This window comes from Zootoca vivipara, chromosome 12, assembly GCF_963506605.1.
Source record: "Zootoca vivipara chromosome 12, rZooViv1.1, whole genome shotgun sequence".
Lineage (NCBI taxonomy): Eukaryota > Metazoa > Chordata > Lepidosauria > Squamata > Lacertidae > Zootoca > Zootoca vivipara.
Genome location: NC_083287.1, coordinates 13831292 through 13847549, shown reverse-complemented (window position 1 = coordinate 13847549; position 16258 = coordinate 13831292). Strand labels below are relative to the sequence as shown.

The 16258-nt window shown below is 43.4% G+C and overlaps 1 protein-coding gene across 1 annotated transcript; it reads left to right on the top strand.

The window, feature by feature from the left end:
* The first annotated feature begins 16 nt into the window (after window positions 1–16).
* METTL6 (methyltransferase 6, tRNA N3-cytidine) lies at window positions 17–15882 on the top strand. The gene is made up of 6 exons (XM_035129530.2): window positions 17–138; window positions 2582–2958; window positions 4947–5081; window positions 7392–7562; window positions 8508–8649; window positions 11339–15882. Exons 2-6 carry the CDS (start codon window positions 2662–2664, stop codon window positions 11485–11487), a joined length of 894 nt encoding a protein of 297 aa, XP_034985421.2. The 5' UTR covers window positions 17–138; window positions 2582–2661; the 3' UTR covers window positions 11488–15882.
* The last annotated feature ends 376 nt before the right edge of the window (window positions 15883–16258 follow it).

The window sequence follows — 16258 nt, the reverse complement described above, 5'->3', positions numbered from 1 at the left end:
TCCTTCCCCAACACCCACCGCCGGCAACAACGACGACCAGGCCTCCCGGGCCCTTTCGCTTCTTCTCCTCCTTCCGGGCTGCCAGGCGGCGGCGGCGTGTAACCGGGAAAGCGCTCTGCGCCTGAGGGGAGAGAGAAGGTAGGCCTCAGCCGCCGCTAGGCCCAGCACAGGCCGCGCTCCCTCGTGGCCGCCGAAGCCCCCGAGAGACGCTTAGCGGGGGGGGGGGGACGCGGCCTCTGAGCACGTCCAGAGCGCCGCAGACTTCGGAAATTATCCTTCTTATTTTGCGCCTTTGCGGCTCGGGGAACACGTGTCCTCTGAGCACGTCCAGAGCGCCACGGGCTTCAGAAATTATTATTTTTTGCGCCCTTACGGCTCGCGGAGGAACGCGGCCTCTGAGCATGTCCAGAGCGCCGCGGACTTAGGAAATTATTCTTATATTGCGCCCTTACGGCTGGGGGAGGAACGTGGCCTTTTGAGCATATCCAGAGCGCCGCGGACTTAGGAAATTATTCTTATTTTTCTCCCTTATGGCTTGAGGCCTCTGAGTATGTCCAGAGCGCTTCAGAAATTATTCTTATTTTGCGCCCTTACGGCTCTGCGTCATTTGGGGGGGGGACCGCCCGTAGCACTGCTTGGACCCCTGACGGTAGGTCGGTGGGTGGCACTCAACACCCAAGGAGATTGGGGGGGGGGGTAAATAACGCATTAATGAAGCCGCCCAATTGCCCCCCTTTCATGGATGCTTTAGTTGAGATGCCTGCCTTGCTGCGGGTCGGACTAGATGATCCTTGGGGGTCCCTTCCAACTCTACGATTTGGTGACTATAGTCGCGCCGAGCGTAGCAGCTCGGGATTGAAATTGGGGTGTGTTTTCCTGTGAAGAGGACTGCAATTGGAGAATGGGTCTAGGAGACCACTGTAAGCAGATGAAAACAGCAGGATTTTAACAACACTTGTAATGTAGCGAATATCATGGACAATTTGGAAAGATACAAAATATGCGTTATGAAATAATATGCAGTTGAGAGGGTGTGCAATAGGACCCACGGAGTGGAAGGTGGGAAGTCAAGTGATTTGGTGAAATCTCGAAATTTGGATGTAATTTGGATTGTTATAAACTTAATACTGTACAGTACTTGTAAAACCAAATAAAAATTACAGCACTGTAAATAAAAGAAATGAAATTGGGGAATGGGGAAGGCTCTGCAAGTGAGCTTCATGTGCCCACCACCAACAGGGATGTGTTTTCCTGTGAAGTGGAACAGTAGGCAGCTGATCCAGTCCAAGTCGGAACCATGGATCCACCTAGCTCTGTGTTTCCAGCTGTTTTTCAGACTACAACTCCCATCATCCCTAGCTAGCAGGACCAGTGGTCAGGGATGATGGGAGTTGTAGTCCGACAACAGCTGGAGAGCCAAGTTTGAGAAACACTGGAAGGGAATGGAGAACCTGCAAGGCTCCAGATGTTGTTGGACTCTGGCTCCCTCCCAGCAGCCCAGTCAGTGGGTAGGAAATATACTTTGCTTGCACAAAGGGGTCATCACACAATTTCTGGGGAGCGCAGCCTCTTTTATATGCATGAAGCAGGCTATGGTTTTTCTTTTATTTCTCCCTCTGCCACTCTGGTAGTATGAGAAATTCAAGAAACCTCTAGCTTTCTGAACACTATTCCAGAACTTCAGTTCCCAGGTGGAAACTACAAGAGATCTTTAAACACACTGCAGCTAGCCAGCTCCCTCTGGTGTTACTGTAAAATACGCATGCCCACTCACCAAATCCTAAAAACTTGTTGTCTTATTTGCTGCCATAACTACTTTGTGGCTCTGATGGACTTCTTCAATGTACTCTTCCTTTATATTCCTAGATCAAGGAAAAATTATTTTATCATCTGGCCTGCTAGGTGTAGGAGAGAGAGATCATCTTCCAGGTGTGTCAAGCACCTTGATCTTCAGTTTCATATAAAAGTTGGGAAACTACATTCAGATGATAGGAAAACAGTGAGATTATGTGGGTATTTGGAAATGAATCCTGGGACCTTGACGTCCTTTCCCAATTAGAATTGGCAGAAGGTTTGGTGGTGGGATCCAGACATATGCAAACACAGACTAGCTCAGGGTGGAAGCGGCTGGAAAATGTTTACAATATATATGTCTGTGGCATGGATTAACCTTCAAACATTGTAATAATTATTATTATTATTATTATTAATAATAATAATAAATTACTTATACCCTGCCAATCTGGGCGGGTCTCCCCAGCCACTGAGGGCGGCTCCCAACAGAATATTAAAAACACGATAAAACATCAGACATTAAAAATTTTCCTAAACAGGGCTGCCTTCAGATGTCTTCTAAAAGTTGTACACCAATCTATCCTGGTAGGGATAGATTTCGTCTTGAACCTTGGCAGGGTTCTCGGAGCTTGTTCTTTCTGTCTAAAAAAAATTAAACTACAGTACATTTTCCAAAGGTGACGTTACTGTATAGGGAAACGACACATTTCAAGGGCCCCTTTATCGTTTTGTAACATGTCCAGCGAAAGATGAAAAATGCTAACCTTGTCCTTATTGTCCTTCTCAGTCTAGTTCTTTTCTGAACAGACAGTTGCGGTAGTTGAAGAATAAAACAACTCTGAATCGCCAGGGTCCTCCTTAACTAAGATGACCGACTCCAGGCCTCTGCAAGGTGAATCGCCTGTTGCTCAGCTTGATGCAACCATCTCAGCCTGTGAAGACGGGACATCCCAAAAGAGAGGGCACAAAGCAAGAATTCTTAGCCCCGAAGAAGCCGAAAAACTGGCCAAAGAACAGGTCTTTGTCTCTGACTTCAAACAACAGAAACTAGAGAAGGAAGCACAGAAGAACTGGGATCTGTTTTACAAAAGAAACAGCACCAACTTTTTCAAGGACAGGCACTGGACAACTAGAGAGTTTGAAGAATTAAAAGCATGCCGTGAAGTGAGTGTCATTATGCATTAAGAGCATCAGAGGGAAAGCAAGAGCTGCAGTAGAAATGTATTTTTAGTGAGCTGGAAAGCCCTAGCCAATCTTCGTTCCATCTTAATTTGTGTAAAATTTTGCATGAATGCAATGGGTACGTAGGTGCACCTTGCTGTTTCCATGATGCTGCATGGGCAGTTACTATGGTAAAACTTGATTTGTAAACTCCTCAGATATTTTTGCTGATGCCAGTCTGTTACTTAGCATGCAGAGGTCCTGCTCACATAAACAGAACTTCCCGTTTCTGCGGGAATTGTACATTGCAATCCTTTGCACAAATGCTTCCTTCAGCTCCAATGACCTCCTTGCTCTAGATGGTTATGGTGTATTTTATTTAATCAGAATTACATAATATGTCATCTAACAAATCCTAGACATTGTACACTGGAGTCCCTGCAATGATTGCAGGATAAGTCAGTATTAGAATCACTCCCCACCCCTCCCCAAAAGAAAGAAATCAGGACAACAATAGTATTCCAGATGCCTCCAGTATAGATTAGTGAATGACCTGGGAGGATCTGATGTTGACACTAAGTAGGGATAAATCTGGTTAGTGCTTCGATGGGGGACCGCTGGGAATCACAGTATTACTGTAGGAGACATAGCTGCCCATTTTACCCCCACAGAGGTGGTTTGGAGCCTAATTTGTTTCGAAGATTGTATCTGTTGGGCAATGAAGACGGGATGATGATGATGATTTTATACCCCGCCCATCTGGCTGCGTTTCCCCAGCCATGCTGGGCTGCTTACAGCAGATAAAAAATATAATGCATCAGAACAAATGGCACTCTGGGGAAAACCCAGATTCCTGTTAGCTCCGATTGAGCACTAAGGAGCAGTTTTTCCCCCAGGAGGGTGATGGAAGAAGCAGAACAAGGAAAGTCTGTATATACATATGTTTTCATTGTGAAATCACAATGCATCATACAGCTTAAATCATAGTGGGATATGATGTTCTTGTTGTGATTAGTAGTATTTATAAAAAGGTAAAGGGACCATTAGGTCCAGTCATGACCAACTCTGGAGTTGCGGTGCTCATCTCGCTCTATTGGCCGAGGTAGCCGGCGTACAGCTTCCAAGGTCATGTGGCCAGCATGACAAAGCCGCTTCTGGCGAACCAGAGCAGCACACAGAAACGCCGTTTACCTTCCCGCTGTAGTGGTACCTATTTATCTACTTGTACTTTAATGTGCTTTCCAACTGCTAGGTTGGCAGGAGCTGAGACCGAGCAACGGGAACTCATCCCGTCGCGGAGATTCGAACCGCCGACCTGATCGGCAAGCCCTAGGCTCTGTGGCTTAACCCACAGCGCCACCCACGCCCCTTAGTAGTATTTATAACCTGCTCTAAATTGGATATTTCACTTACTGAGCAGGGGACAATACTGCTCTGTTAAAAAAAGAAACCCAATAAAAATATACAAAGTAAATATAACAATGTGTAAAAATTACAGAATCTGTAAAAACAGGTCCAGCATATAACATAAACATATGAACAACTCCTTCACAAAATAAGCACTCTCCCTTGGTCTGCCACATAAAGAGGGCCCTCTCTACGCCAACAGACTCTCACTCTGTTGGCCTATGAACAACTTAATGACTTTCATCCCTGCTCTCCAACCCAAACAGGCTGTCATCCTGAATAGCTGCAACAACTTTGTACCCTGTTTTTCCACAGTAGCAACACAGCAAACAAAAAACAAAAACGGAGCACACAAAAGAGGATTGTGCCCTCATGGGGACACCAAAGCGATGACTACAATGAAGAGAGAGACGTCCTCTCCTTGGCTGCCTTTATTGAAAAGGAATGATTTTCAGGGTGATAAAACGTAGCACTACAATGTGAATAATACGTGTGGACCTTGTTTCTGAAAACATTGCCGCTTTTTAATGACGCATTTCGCTCTGGAAAGGTATATCAATTGCGAATGTTTCTCTCCCAAACAGTTTGCGGATCAGAAACTCACCATCCTTGAAGCAGGCTGTGGTGTTGGGAATTGTTTGTTTCCACTTTTAGAAGAGGATTCGAATATCTTTGCTTATGCCTGTGATTTCTCTCCCCGAGCTGTGGAATATGTAAAGGTTGGTGAGATGTTTGTCTTACTCCTTCCCCCCCTGTGTGCAAGAGAGCAGTGCCTAAATGTTCTTTGAAAAGGGAAAGTAGGAATTCCCAAGTTTTAAAAAGTGAATGATAAAAGAAATGAAGAAAAAGAGGAGGAGGAGGAGGAGGAGGAGGAGGACAGATTGAGCCGTTTAATACACGGCTGTTCCCAATTATTATTCATTTGCACATTTGGTTAGCCTGATAAAACAATTTCTTGAGAGTGACTGCTACACCAGGCTAACCAAATAAGGCTTAACTCTCCCCACCCTTGCATTTGATTATATGATCAGTGATGAATACTTACTCTCGAATGCTACAGTGTATGGCATTGAGTCCCAGTCATGTTTTCCTTTCTTCCCTATTTCATGTTGAGAACAGCAGGCACAAACACTCCATTAAAAGTCTGTTTCATTTGGAATGTTCATATGTTGTGTAAAAAAAGTAGGCGTCATATGACTGAAAATATTGAATCGGAGGCTTGAAAAGAAATCAGTCACCTTCTTTGCAGAGAGACAGGGTAGCCCAGGTAGCCCAAGAGGACAAAACTCTTACACCTTTAGTAGCTGTGTAAAAGAGAAATTTCAGCAGGTGCAGCAAAAATGGAAGTTTGAAAATCTTCACAACTACAACATCAAGTTTTCCATGGTCAACTTTGGTCAAGGCTGATGTGGCAATAGTCTCCCTTGTTTTAGCCACATACGTTTCTGCAACCATAATCAGTACATAGCAGCATGTGCTCAGATAAACAGAAGAAATATATATATTCCTATGCTCTTTTTATCATACTGCATATTTTGACTAACCTTAATTCATGTATATCTGTGACGTTATAAGGATTCAATAAATTCCTTTCTAATATGAAAATGTCAGGGAAGAGATTGTTGCCAGGTTTCGGGATGCAGACAGATATCTTCCTATAATTTCAAAAACCAGGGGCAAAGATGCTATCCTTTTTTATTACGGTTTTTAAAGAAAAATATTTTTGGATTTTGAAGATTTATGACAATGCAGTCTAGCATATTTGAAGACAGGTTTTCAAATGATCAATTTATTAAAATTGACTTGTCCAAGATATTGACCATGACCCCAAAAGGCTGATGGTACGATAACTCCATGAACAGAACAGGACTTCCTTGACTATTCATGCCGCAGTGATTCTGACCGCTGGTAAGGCTAGTTGTTAATGAGTTCAAAAGCAGTTAGTTATCATACCTGCTGCAAAAAAAACCCCAAGAAGACACCATAAAGAAAACCCCAGTGTAATACACAGTGGCCTCACATGTTTGGAAATTATTGTTTGGAATGATGGGCTAAAATGCTAGTTTGATTTATAAAAAATTGTTTCTCTAGGTTAAATGAGATTTGTAAGGATTATTTGATACTTATCAACCTTGGTTTTCAAACAGCTTAGTTCTCAAACGTTTTGGCTCCTGAACACCGCAAACCCGGAAGTGACTGTTCCGGTTTGTGAACTATTTTTGGAAGCCAAATGTCCGACGGGGCTTCCGTGGCTTCTGATTCCGTGGCTTCTGAGCCGCGCTTTGGTTTCTGAATATTTTGGAAGTCGAATGGACTTCCAGATCGGATTCTGTTTGACTTCAAAAGTACATCTGTACTGTACTATACTATACTATACTATACTATACTATACTATACTATACTATACTATACTATACCATACCAGGGGTGGCCAACTCTGAAGAGACTGTGATCTACTCACAGAGTTTAAAACTGGCAGTGATCTACCCCCTCTTTGGGGGTTCAGGTCAAAGTTGTTGAGTTTTTTTAGGAAGGAGGAAGGACCATTTTTAGGGGTTTCAGAGTTGTTGAGCTTTTCTGAGGCGGGAGGAAAGCCCTGTCTTTGGGGGGGGGGTGAATGGCTAAAATGTTGAGCATTTTTTAGGGGAGCCAAAGTTGTTGAGCTTCTTTGGGGGGGGAAGCCAGTGATCTACCAGTGATCTACCACAGACATCCAGTGATCTACCGGTAGATCACAATCTACCTGTTGGACGTGCCTGTACTATACTATACTATACTATACTATACTATACTATACTATACTATACTATACTATACTATACTATACTATACTATACTATACTATACTATTTAAATCTTGATTTAGTGACATGTTTGTGGTATATCTGTGCCACAAAGGGATTGAAATGATTGTTCTCCTGCTGTTTCATGCTTTCCTGGGGCACTTTTCTAAAAGTCTTCATTTCAGCAAGTGAAATTGGAGCATTTGATTGCAAATGTTTCTAAGAAAAAACCTTTCCACTTCATAGCAAAACCCTTTATATGATGCCCAGAGATGCAGAGCATTCCAGTGTGACCTTACCAAAGATGACATTTTGGAAAATGTACCGTCAGATTCTGTGGATGTTGTGACCTTAATATTTGTGCTGTCTGCTATTCATCCTGAGAAGATGGGTCTAGTTTTGCACAATCTTTATAAAGTAAGTGAGCTTGCATTTTAATCAATCTACCATAAAATCATCAAACATGTCTGCTCCGAAAAGTTGCTACATGTTTGCACCCTGTGGCCGCCTTCCTCCAAAATACATTGGTGCCCAGGTGAGCTACTAAAACGCATAATGAGAGATATGGGCATGGGGTAGCCTTGTCAGGGTTATGTGTACCTTCACTAAAAAGTAAAAACAAAATGGAAATCTGGGCAGTTCGAAAGCCCTATTTTGTTTAATTTCAGCTTTGCTAGTCACTGAGGAACGGCAATGAGATATGCAGGGCATCACTGCAGTCTAATCCCACTTCTATAATCCTTCACAGTGGTACCTTGGTACTCAAACGGCTTGGCTCCAGAACAAATTGGCGATGGAACGCCGCAAACCCGGAAGTAAGTGTTCTGGTTTGTGAATGTTTTTTGGAAGCTGAACGCTTAAGTGCAGGAAGCTCCTGCAGCCAATCAGAAGCTGCGTCTTCGTTTTCGAACGGTTTTGGGAGTCGAACGGACTCCCGGAACGGATTAAGTTCAAGAACCAAGGTACCACTGTACTTAGATAAAACAAATGGTTTTTTTTACTAAAAATGTTTAGGGGTACTCTCATTTTGACTCAGGAAAACCACCATTTTATAATTCAAATCAGGGGAAATAGATACAGTAAATGGGCAAAAGTACAAAGATTCACAAAATGTTTGTGATTGCGTACCCCCAGGAAAAAAAAGCACTGGATAAAACTATGATTGGAGCATTCAGAGAAAAGTTATTTCCATGTACCTTGTAATGGTAGAAGTAAAATGACCAGTGCGTTTGATGTGCTGTAAAAATATATCTGAAACAGCTGAGCCTCATGACACAAAATATTCCATTTTCCATGTTTCTGTTTTATAATGTCCAATTTATTCATAATGTCCATTTTATTTTTGTGTTACTTATTTGTCAGGTATTAAAACCAGGCAAATGTGTGCTGTTCAGAGATTATGGCCTCTATGATCATGCTATGCTGCGGTTTAAGTCTGCTAACAAGCTTGGAGAAAACTTCTACGTCAGACAAGATGGAACCAGGTCATACTTTTTCACAGATGGTGAGTCCTTCAGCTTTGTTTACACTTTGCTTCCCAGAACTATTGTATTTTTATTTCATTCCCCCCCAGTTATTTTATGAATTGCTTCCTGTGAAACATCTCAAAGCGATTAACAATAAAAATGTAATCAAAGCAAATACAAAAACCATTTAAAAAAGAATACAAATTGGGTTTAAAAATCTCCACTTTTATGGTCTTGTGGCATTCCATTAAGTATAAATCATGGGATTCAGTAGTCATTTCACATTGGTACTATGCATGGGGCTTTATTGTGCTTCTCTAATTACTTTTCTGGGACGTGGGTGGCGCTAAGGGTTAAACCCCAGAGCCTAGGGCTTGCCGATCAGAATGTCGGCAGTTCGAATCCCCGCGACAGGGTGAGCTCCCGTTGCTCGGTCCCAGCTCCTGCCAACCTAGCAGTTCAAAAGCACGGCAAAGTGCAAGTAGGTAAATAGGTACTGCTACAGCGGGAAGGTAAACGGCGTTTCCGTGTTCTGCTCTGGTTCGCCAGAAGCAGCTTTGTCATGCTGGCCACATGACCTGGAAGCTGTACGCCGGCTCCCTTGGCCAATAATGCGAGATGAGCGCCACAACCCCAGAGTTGGTCAAGACTGGACCTAATGATCAGAGGTCCCTTTACATTTACCTAATTACTTTTCACTATTCCTAAATTCGCTTGAGTCTTTTTTTCCATTTTACATCAAACAATAAAATAATTTTACATCAAATTTCAATACCCCATTTCGACCTCCCTCGCTCGCTTTCTGCGGTTACTTATGTTTATAATACATTTGCCAAACACACCAGATGTAACCAGCTGTGCTCTTACATAAATAAAATATATTATTCACTATATCATATCAAATAACTGTTACAGAGTTCAATGGAAATAACTCAAAGTTCAACAGAGTGAGCAGAAGACCCAGTAGATCAGTTCATTCACAGATCAGTTCATTCACGAGGTCCATACATGTACTAGTGTCTATTCCACCTGTGTCTTAGTATGTTCATAAAGTCCAAACAATCCACATGGGAGTTTGTTACAGTCCCACAGAATCCTTTCACAGAGTCTAGACAAGGATTTCCGGAATATTGGCCTTGTTTCGCCGTCTTGGGCTTCATCAGTTGTACAAGTTCTAAGTAATGCAAATAAATACAATGCTGTAGTCCAGGCATCCCCAAACTGCGGCCCTCCAGATGTTTTGGCCTACAATTCCCATGATCCCTAGCTAACAGGACGAGTGGTCAGGGATCATGGGAATTGTAGGCCAAAACATCTGGAGGGCCGAAGTTTGGGGATGCCTGCCGTAGTCTCACACATTTTAACAGGAAGAATAATATAAATACAGTACTATAAACAACTGTACATACCATATGTGATGTAATAAGATTGTGGATCTTATGGCATAGTAGTAGTTGCAATAAACAGCAACTGTTGCAATGTGGGGTTATACAGGCACAGTATTGATTTCAGTTACAGGTGTTGGCAATTCACAGATACAAAATTTCTTTCTTAAAGTGACCCATATGGCCCACAGAAGTGAAACAAACTTGGTCCATGCTCAGGTGTTGTGCATGTAAACATTAGTACAAACTCATAAAAAGCAACTATAATCAATTTCAGTATTCAGACCTGAGGGAATTAAATCTGCATAAGGATTTTTTTATCTCGTTCTACAGGACCTAAATACGTCCAAATTACAAAAAATGTCATGCTTCAATAAAGTGTTATACTAAAGGAGCATCTATTACATTGTTCCTGATTGTGTATTCCAACAGTTTTAGCTGCCATTCTTCTTTGGTCAGAACACTATCTTCTTTCCATCTTTGGGCTAAAATCATTCAGGCTGCCGTTGTCACATACATAAATAAGTTTTTATATTGTTTGGGTATCTCTAGTCCTACTATTCCTAAAAGAAAAGCCTCTGGTTTCTTAGAAAAGGTTATCTTAAACATTTTTTCCAGCTCATGATATATCATTTCCCAGTAGGCTTTTTAGCTTCTTACAGGTCCACTACAAATGGAAAAAGGTACCATCTTTTTCTTTACACTTCCAGCATATATTCAATTCAGATTTATACATTTTTGCTAATCTGTTAGGTGTCGGGTACCATCAAGTTCTCTGAGTCTTGGTGATGTGATTTAGAGGAGAGCATTGCAGCAAAACCCCACCAGCGCAAAATAGTACACAGATATTGGGGGGGGCAGGTGTTAGGATTGGGGTTCCAGCGATGCAGATATAATGCGGTACACGACCAATTAAATATTGTAGAACTGCTGCTTATACATAAAAGGCCTTAAATCAAGGTCTGATTGATGATAAGAAGGTGTCCTTACAATTTTGGGGAGGCCACTTACCAAATTTGGATTATAATTTTGTCTGCTTAAAAGTTGAGCCAGTCAAGGAGGAAAGAACAACAAACTTAATCACAACAACTGTGATTTCTTCAGCAAATGAAGTCTAGGGGCTGATGCTAGAGTACTGCCCCAACCCTCTGTCTTTTCATTTTTGAAGTCTTAGTTGCCTGCTGCAAAAGCTTCTCGTTACCTGGGGCTTCTAATTCTATTAAAATGCAAAGGCTCTGGGCAGGGCGGGTTTGAGAAGAGGAGCCCACGTAGTTATACACTGCCATCTCACATTCGCGCTTCCACCTACGCGCGATGACTGCTTTATCTTTCTTCTCTTCAGATTTCTTGGCTGAACTTTTCCTTTCCGTGGGGTATGAGCAGGTGGTCAATGAATACGTGCTGCGAGAGACGGTGAACAAGAAGGAAGGCCTGTGCGTGCCGAGGGTTTTTCTCCAAAGCAAATTTCGGAAGCCTCCAAGGGAGACGTGATTTTTGCTCATGGGCACCTGGACTATTTTAAGTTGACATTTGGATGTCTCACAGAAGTGGCCTTCCTTTGGTGTTATACCAGGGTGACTGACAATGTGCTTGCCAAAGCTGCTGTCCTGTTTTCATCGCTGCAGGTGAACGGCCCACGGAATAAAGAAACCGATGTGAGCAGCCACTACGTCTGGCCGTGACTCAGGTTCCCCATCCCTGTCGTAAAGCAAATGCATTTATTTTTAAAATCTTGGCATTAGATGGCGCCATACACCACGTTTCTGTATCATCAGTCCATACATCCCCTTGAACAATTAGAATTGCCTTTCCCCCTGTAAATTGTGCCACTTAAAAAGAGATAAGAAATAAGAGGTGGAGGGGAAAGGGTAACGTTCTGCAGGAGAGCAAGTCAAAACTCCCCTAAATTGTGTCTCTGCTTGTGATGGTTCACTTGCTCAGACTGATTAAATGTGTCTGTTGCTTCCAGCTTACAACGTCCTGAAGCAGTTTAGTGAGGAAGTCCTGTTTTCGGATGGGAAATCCGACGTTTCATTTTGTAATGTTAGCTTATGGGAAATCATTACCATAGAGTTTGTGCAAAGTGACACAAGCAGCATGATTGAATGGACAGTGAGCATGCACACGAGAAGTCTAGCCTCTTTCTGATGTGCTAGATTTGTAACAGGTAACGGGAAGCGTTAAAATGTGCTTCCGCCAAAGTGGTGCTGTCCTGGAAGAACTGCGTCAGAACTGTGGTTTCTGGGGAGCTGTAGGTCAGTTCTTATTGACGGATTGGACAGGCTGGTGCCCCCACGTGCTCGCTCCACCATTGGGGCCAATTGAGGTTAGGGTTAGCCTATACAGCTTGTTTACTTTCAGCACAAGAAGGTCCCAGAGGAAAGGTTTCCTGCCTTTTCAAAAAAGGAACACATCTCTTGTTCCCAGTTGTGTGCCACAGCACTGAAATGGGACCATAGAAAACCACTTTGGAAACATCCTTGGCTGTGTGTAAAGGGACCCCTGACCATTAGGTCCAGTTGCGGACGACTCTGGGGTTGCGGCGCTCATTTCGCTTTACTGGCTGAGGGAGCCGGTGTATAGCTTCCGGGTCATGTGGCCAGCATGACTAAGCCGCTTCTGGCGAACCAGAGCAGTGCATGGAAACGCCGTTTACCTTCCCGCTGGAGCGGTACCTATTTATCTACTTGCACTTTGACGTGTTTTCAAACTTCTAGGTGGGCAGGAGCTGGGACCCAACAGCGGGAGGTCACCCTGTCACAGGGATTCGAACCGCCGACCTTCCAATCGGCAAGCCCTAGGCTCTGTGGTTTAACCCACAGCATGGTAAAAGCCATCAAAACTCAGCACAGATATGCTGATTTCCATTATCCATTTAAATCTGCAAATATGGGTCCAGAGCGACAGGTAGTTTGCAAGGTGGGCTGGCAGCACTTTCTAGTTCTCCATAACAATGCCACTAGCACATGATACAAAGTGCTCTTGCCTTTTATATGCAGGATAGGATGACGCAGGACCTAGGAGATGCTGGCATGAAGGGCTATGAGAAACCCAGCTAGCCTTACGCATGGACCAGCGTACAAATGACAAACTACTGCCGTTTCCTGTAATTCTGCCTTTCTTGCGACCTTTAAGGGTTCTGTTTGTTTTTAATAGTGCAAGCAGACTATTAAAGCCCAAACCAGAAAGATCAAATTGCACTGATTCTGGGCAAAGACTTTAATAAACACATGAAACCTTTTAAAAAAAATAACAGCATGGAATATGCTTCGCAGAAAGTGTGTGGGCAAAAAGAGAGAGGCAAGCACAGCTCCTTCAGTAATTCTATGATGAGACTTGTGTTTGGCCTTTAATGAGATGGAGAAAGGTCTGCAGTTCTGTCCTCAACAGGTCCCAAAGTCTGCAACGGGGGGGGGGGGGTAAATTAAATCATTTGCAATTCATATTTGAGTGCTTTGCTTACCTCCAATAACGTTGGCGTTACTTTAAAGCCAGAAACAGACCGCTTTCAGGATCGGTGTTTGAGTGTGAAGGATAATTTTGTGCTACATCTGGTTGGAGTATAGGTCAGGCGAAATGGCTGGTGTAAAGGTGAGATGAGAAGTACCTAACTGGGTGAGCACTTACTCCAGGTAAGGACCTGTCAAATTCTGGCACTTGGGCAAAGACTGGATATATGGCTGGCCTTACCATTAGGCCAAGTGGGGCACTCTCATACAGCGTTACAATCAGAGCATCACTAAAGGGAAGCAAAGAGTTAGTTACTGCAGAATTTTATGGTGATGGGTGCAATTTGACTACTTTTAATCTTGGGTGCCAAAGTGGGCAAGCACACTGGGGAGGTTGCAGCTTTGGTGAATGAAGGTGTCCATTATTTTTTGTTTTTTAATATTTTTACTGACAGTTTTTGTAGACTACAGAATAAGAATCATTAAAAAAAACAACCTAAAGAGAGAGACCATATAACACCCGTCCTGAAAGACCTACATTGGCTCCCAGTACATTTCCGAGCACAATTCAAAGTGTTGGTGCTGATCTTTAAAGCCCTAAACAGCCTCGGCCCAGTATACCTGAAGGAGCATCTCCACCCCCATCATTCAGCTTGGATACTGAGGTCCAGCTCTGAGGGCCTTCTGGCAGTTCCCTCCCTGCGAGAAGTGAGGTTACAGGGAACCAGGCAGAGGGCCTTCTTGGTAGTGGCGCCCGCCTTGTGGAACACCCTCCCATCAGATATCAAGGAAATAAACAACTGTCTGACTTTTGGAAGACATCTGAAGGCAATCCTTTTAGGAAAGTTTTGAATGTTTGATGTTTTATCATGTTTTTAATATTCTGTTGGGAGTCACCCAGAGTGGCTGGGAAAACCCAGCCAGATGGGTGAGGTATAAATAAATAAATAAATAAATTATTATTATTATTATTATTATTATTATTATTATTATATTTATTTACATGTAAGGCCCTTTACCATATTTATATCATAAATTTATCCACATACAGAGATAGATCTTCCCATCTCCCACCTGGGAGCCTACTCCTCCCAGTCTCTCACCCTGGGAGATGCTTTCTACCCTGCCTTTCATGCAGGGGCTTCTCTCTTCCCACTGTCCTTTTTCTTTGTGTCCTCCTCAGTCCAAGTTAAAGGACTTATTTTGTGTCCCTCATCATTTGGAAAAGCCATCAAGTAAATATCCATTGAGCCTTCAACAGAAGCCACCTTTATGTTCTCCCCTTCTATCTTTCTAGTCATAAAAAAAATCACCCTGGGTTCAGAAAACAACTACCAGATCATTGGTGTTAAAGAAAAGGTGGGGTTTTTCCCCATTTAAAAATAGTTTATTTGCCACAGCATATATTTCAAACATTCTCATAATCTTAAAAACCAGAAAATAACACATCATCTGCTCCACTCTCATTAAATGGAAGGAATACATTATATATGCAACAACTTGAAAGGTTAAACACTACTGCCCCATGTGCCTCACTACCTGTGTGTTCAATAAAATCGCCCCATACTGCATAGAAGTTAACGTTTTTCTTTTGGCCTCTTGCTACCCGCAGTTTCCATGTTAGCTTTTCCAACATACTGTCTGCCAGACCGTTTCATACTACTTATCCATGTTCTACAGTTGCAGTGTTTTCCATGTTCTGGCTATGGTTGTTCTCGCTGTGGTCAATAAATGGGTTATAATATATTTACTGTATTTCTAATTCTTAGTGAGTCCTGACTACAAATTAAGCAATGCCAGTCCTGGGGACAGAAGAACTATCTGCCTTGTAATCAAAGACATTTCTTTGCAAAGACATTTCCCCAGGATTTTTCTATTTTTGAACACTCCCACCACATATGTCTATATGTCCCAAAAGTGGGACACCCTCTCCAACACGTAGGAGAGCTGCTGGGTTTTATACAAGCTAGACATCTATGTGTAAAAAACCCAACTATGTGCGATTTTGAGGGCACTTTCTCTTGTCATTGCTGAAATTTATATGGGGCTTTGAGCTACAGTCCATTCCATGCCTCTTCCAAAGGAAAGGTTTTGTTGTTGTTGTTGTTAATTATTATTATCATCACAACTGAATTATGTATCTAAGGTTATTAGTCTACAGCAGGGATTCAGGTCATCAAGACCAGTTTGTTTCTTTAAAATATCACATTTATGGTGTTCTTCCTAAAGCAGTATAAGACGACGTCAAAAAGCCAATGCAATTCTGGGCTGCATCAATAGGAGTATAGCATCTAGATCAGGGGTCCCCAAACTACGGCCCCCGGGCCGGATGCGGCCCAATCGGCCTTCCAATCCGGCCCGCGACGACCCCCGCCGCCCGCTGCCGCCGCCCGCTCTCACGGCGCGCGGCGCAGCGACGATCTAAAAAATCGGCAAAAAATCGCCGAAAATCCTTTGTGCGCATGCGTATGGGCCTCTCCCGACCCGGAAGAGGTCATTTCTGGTGCACTTCCGGGTCGGGGGAGGCCCATACGCATGCGCACAAGCGATTTTTGGCGATTTTTTCCCGCCCGTGTGCGTGTGCGCATGCGCACGGGCGCGCACTCCCCCGCCCTCCGGCCCGCTGCGCGCGCACTCCCCTGCCCTCCGGCCCACCGCGCGGTCGGCGCGGCGGGCACTGGCCCGCCGCGCAGAAAGTCTGGGGACCCCTGATCTAGATCAAGGGAAGTAATAGTACCACTGTATTCTGCTCTGGTCAGACCTCACCTGGAGTACTGTGTCCAGTTCTGGGCACCACAGTTCAAGAAGGATAC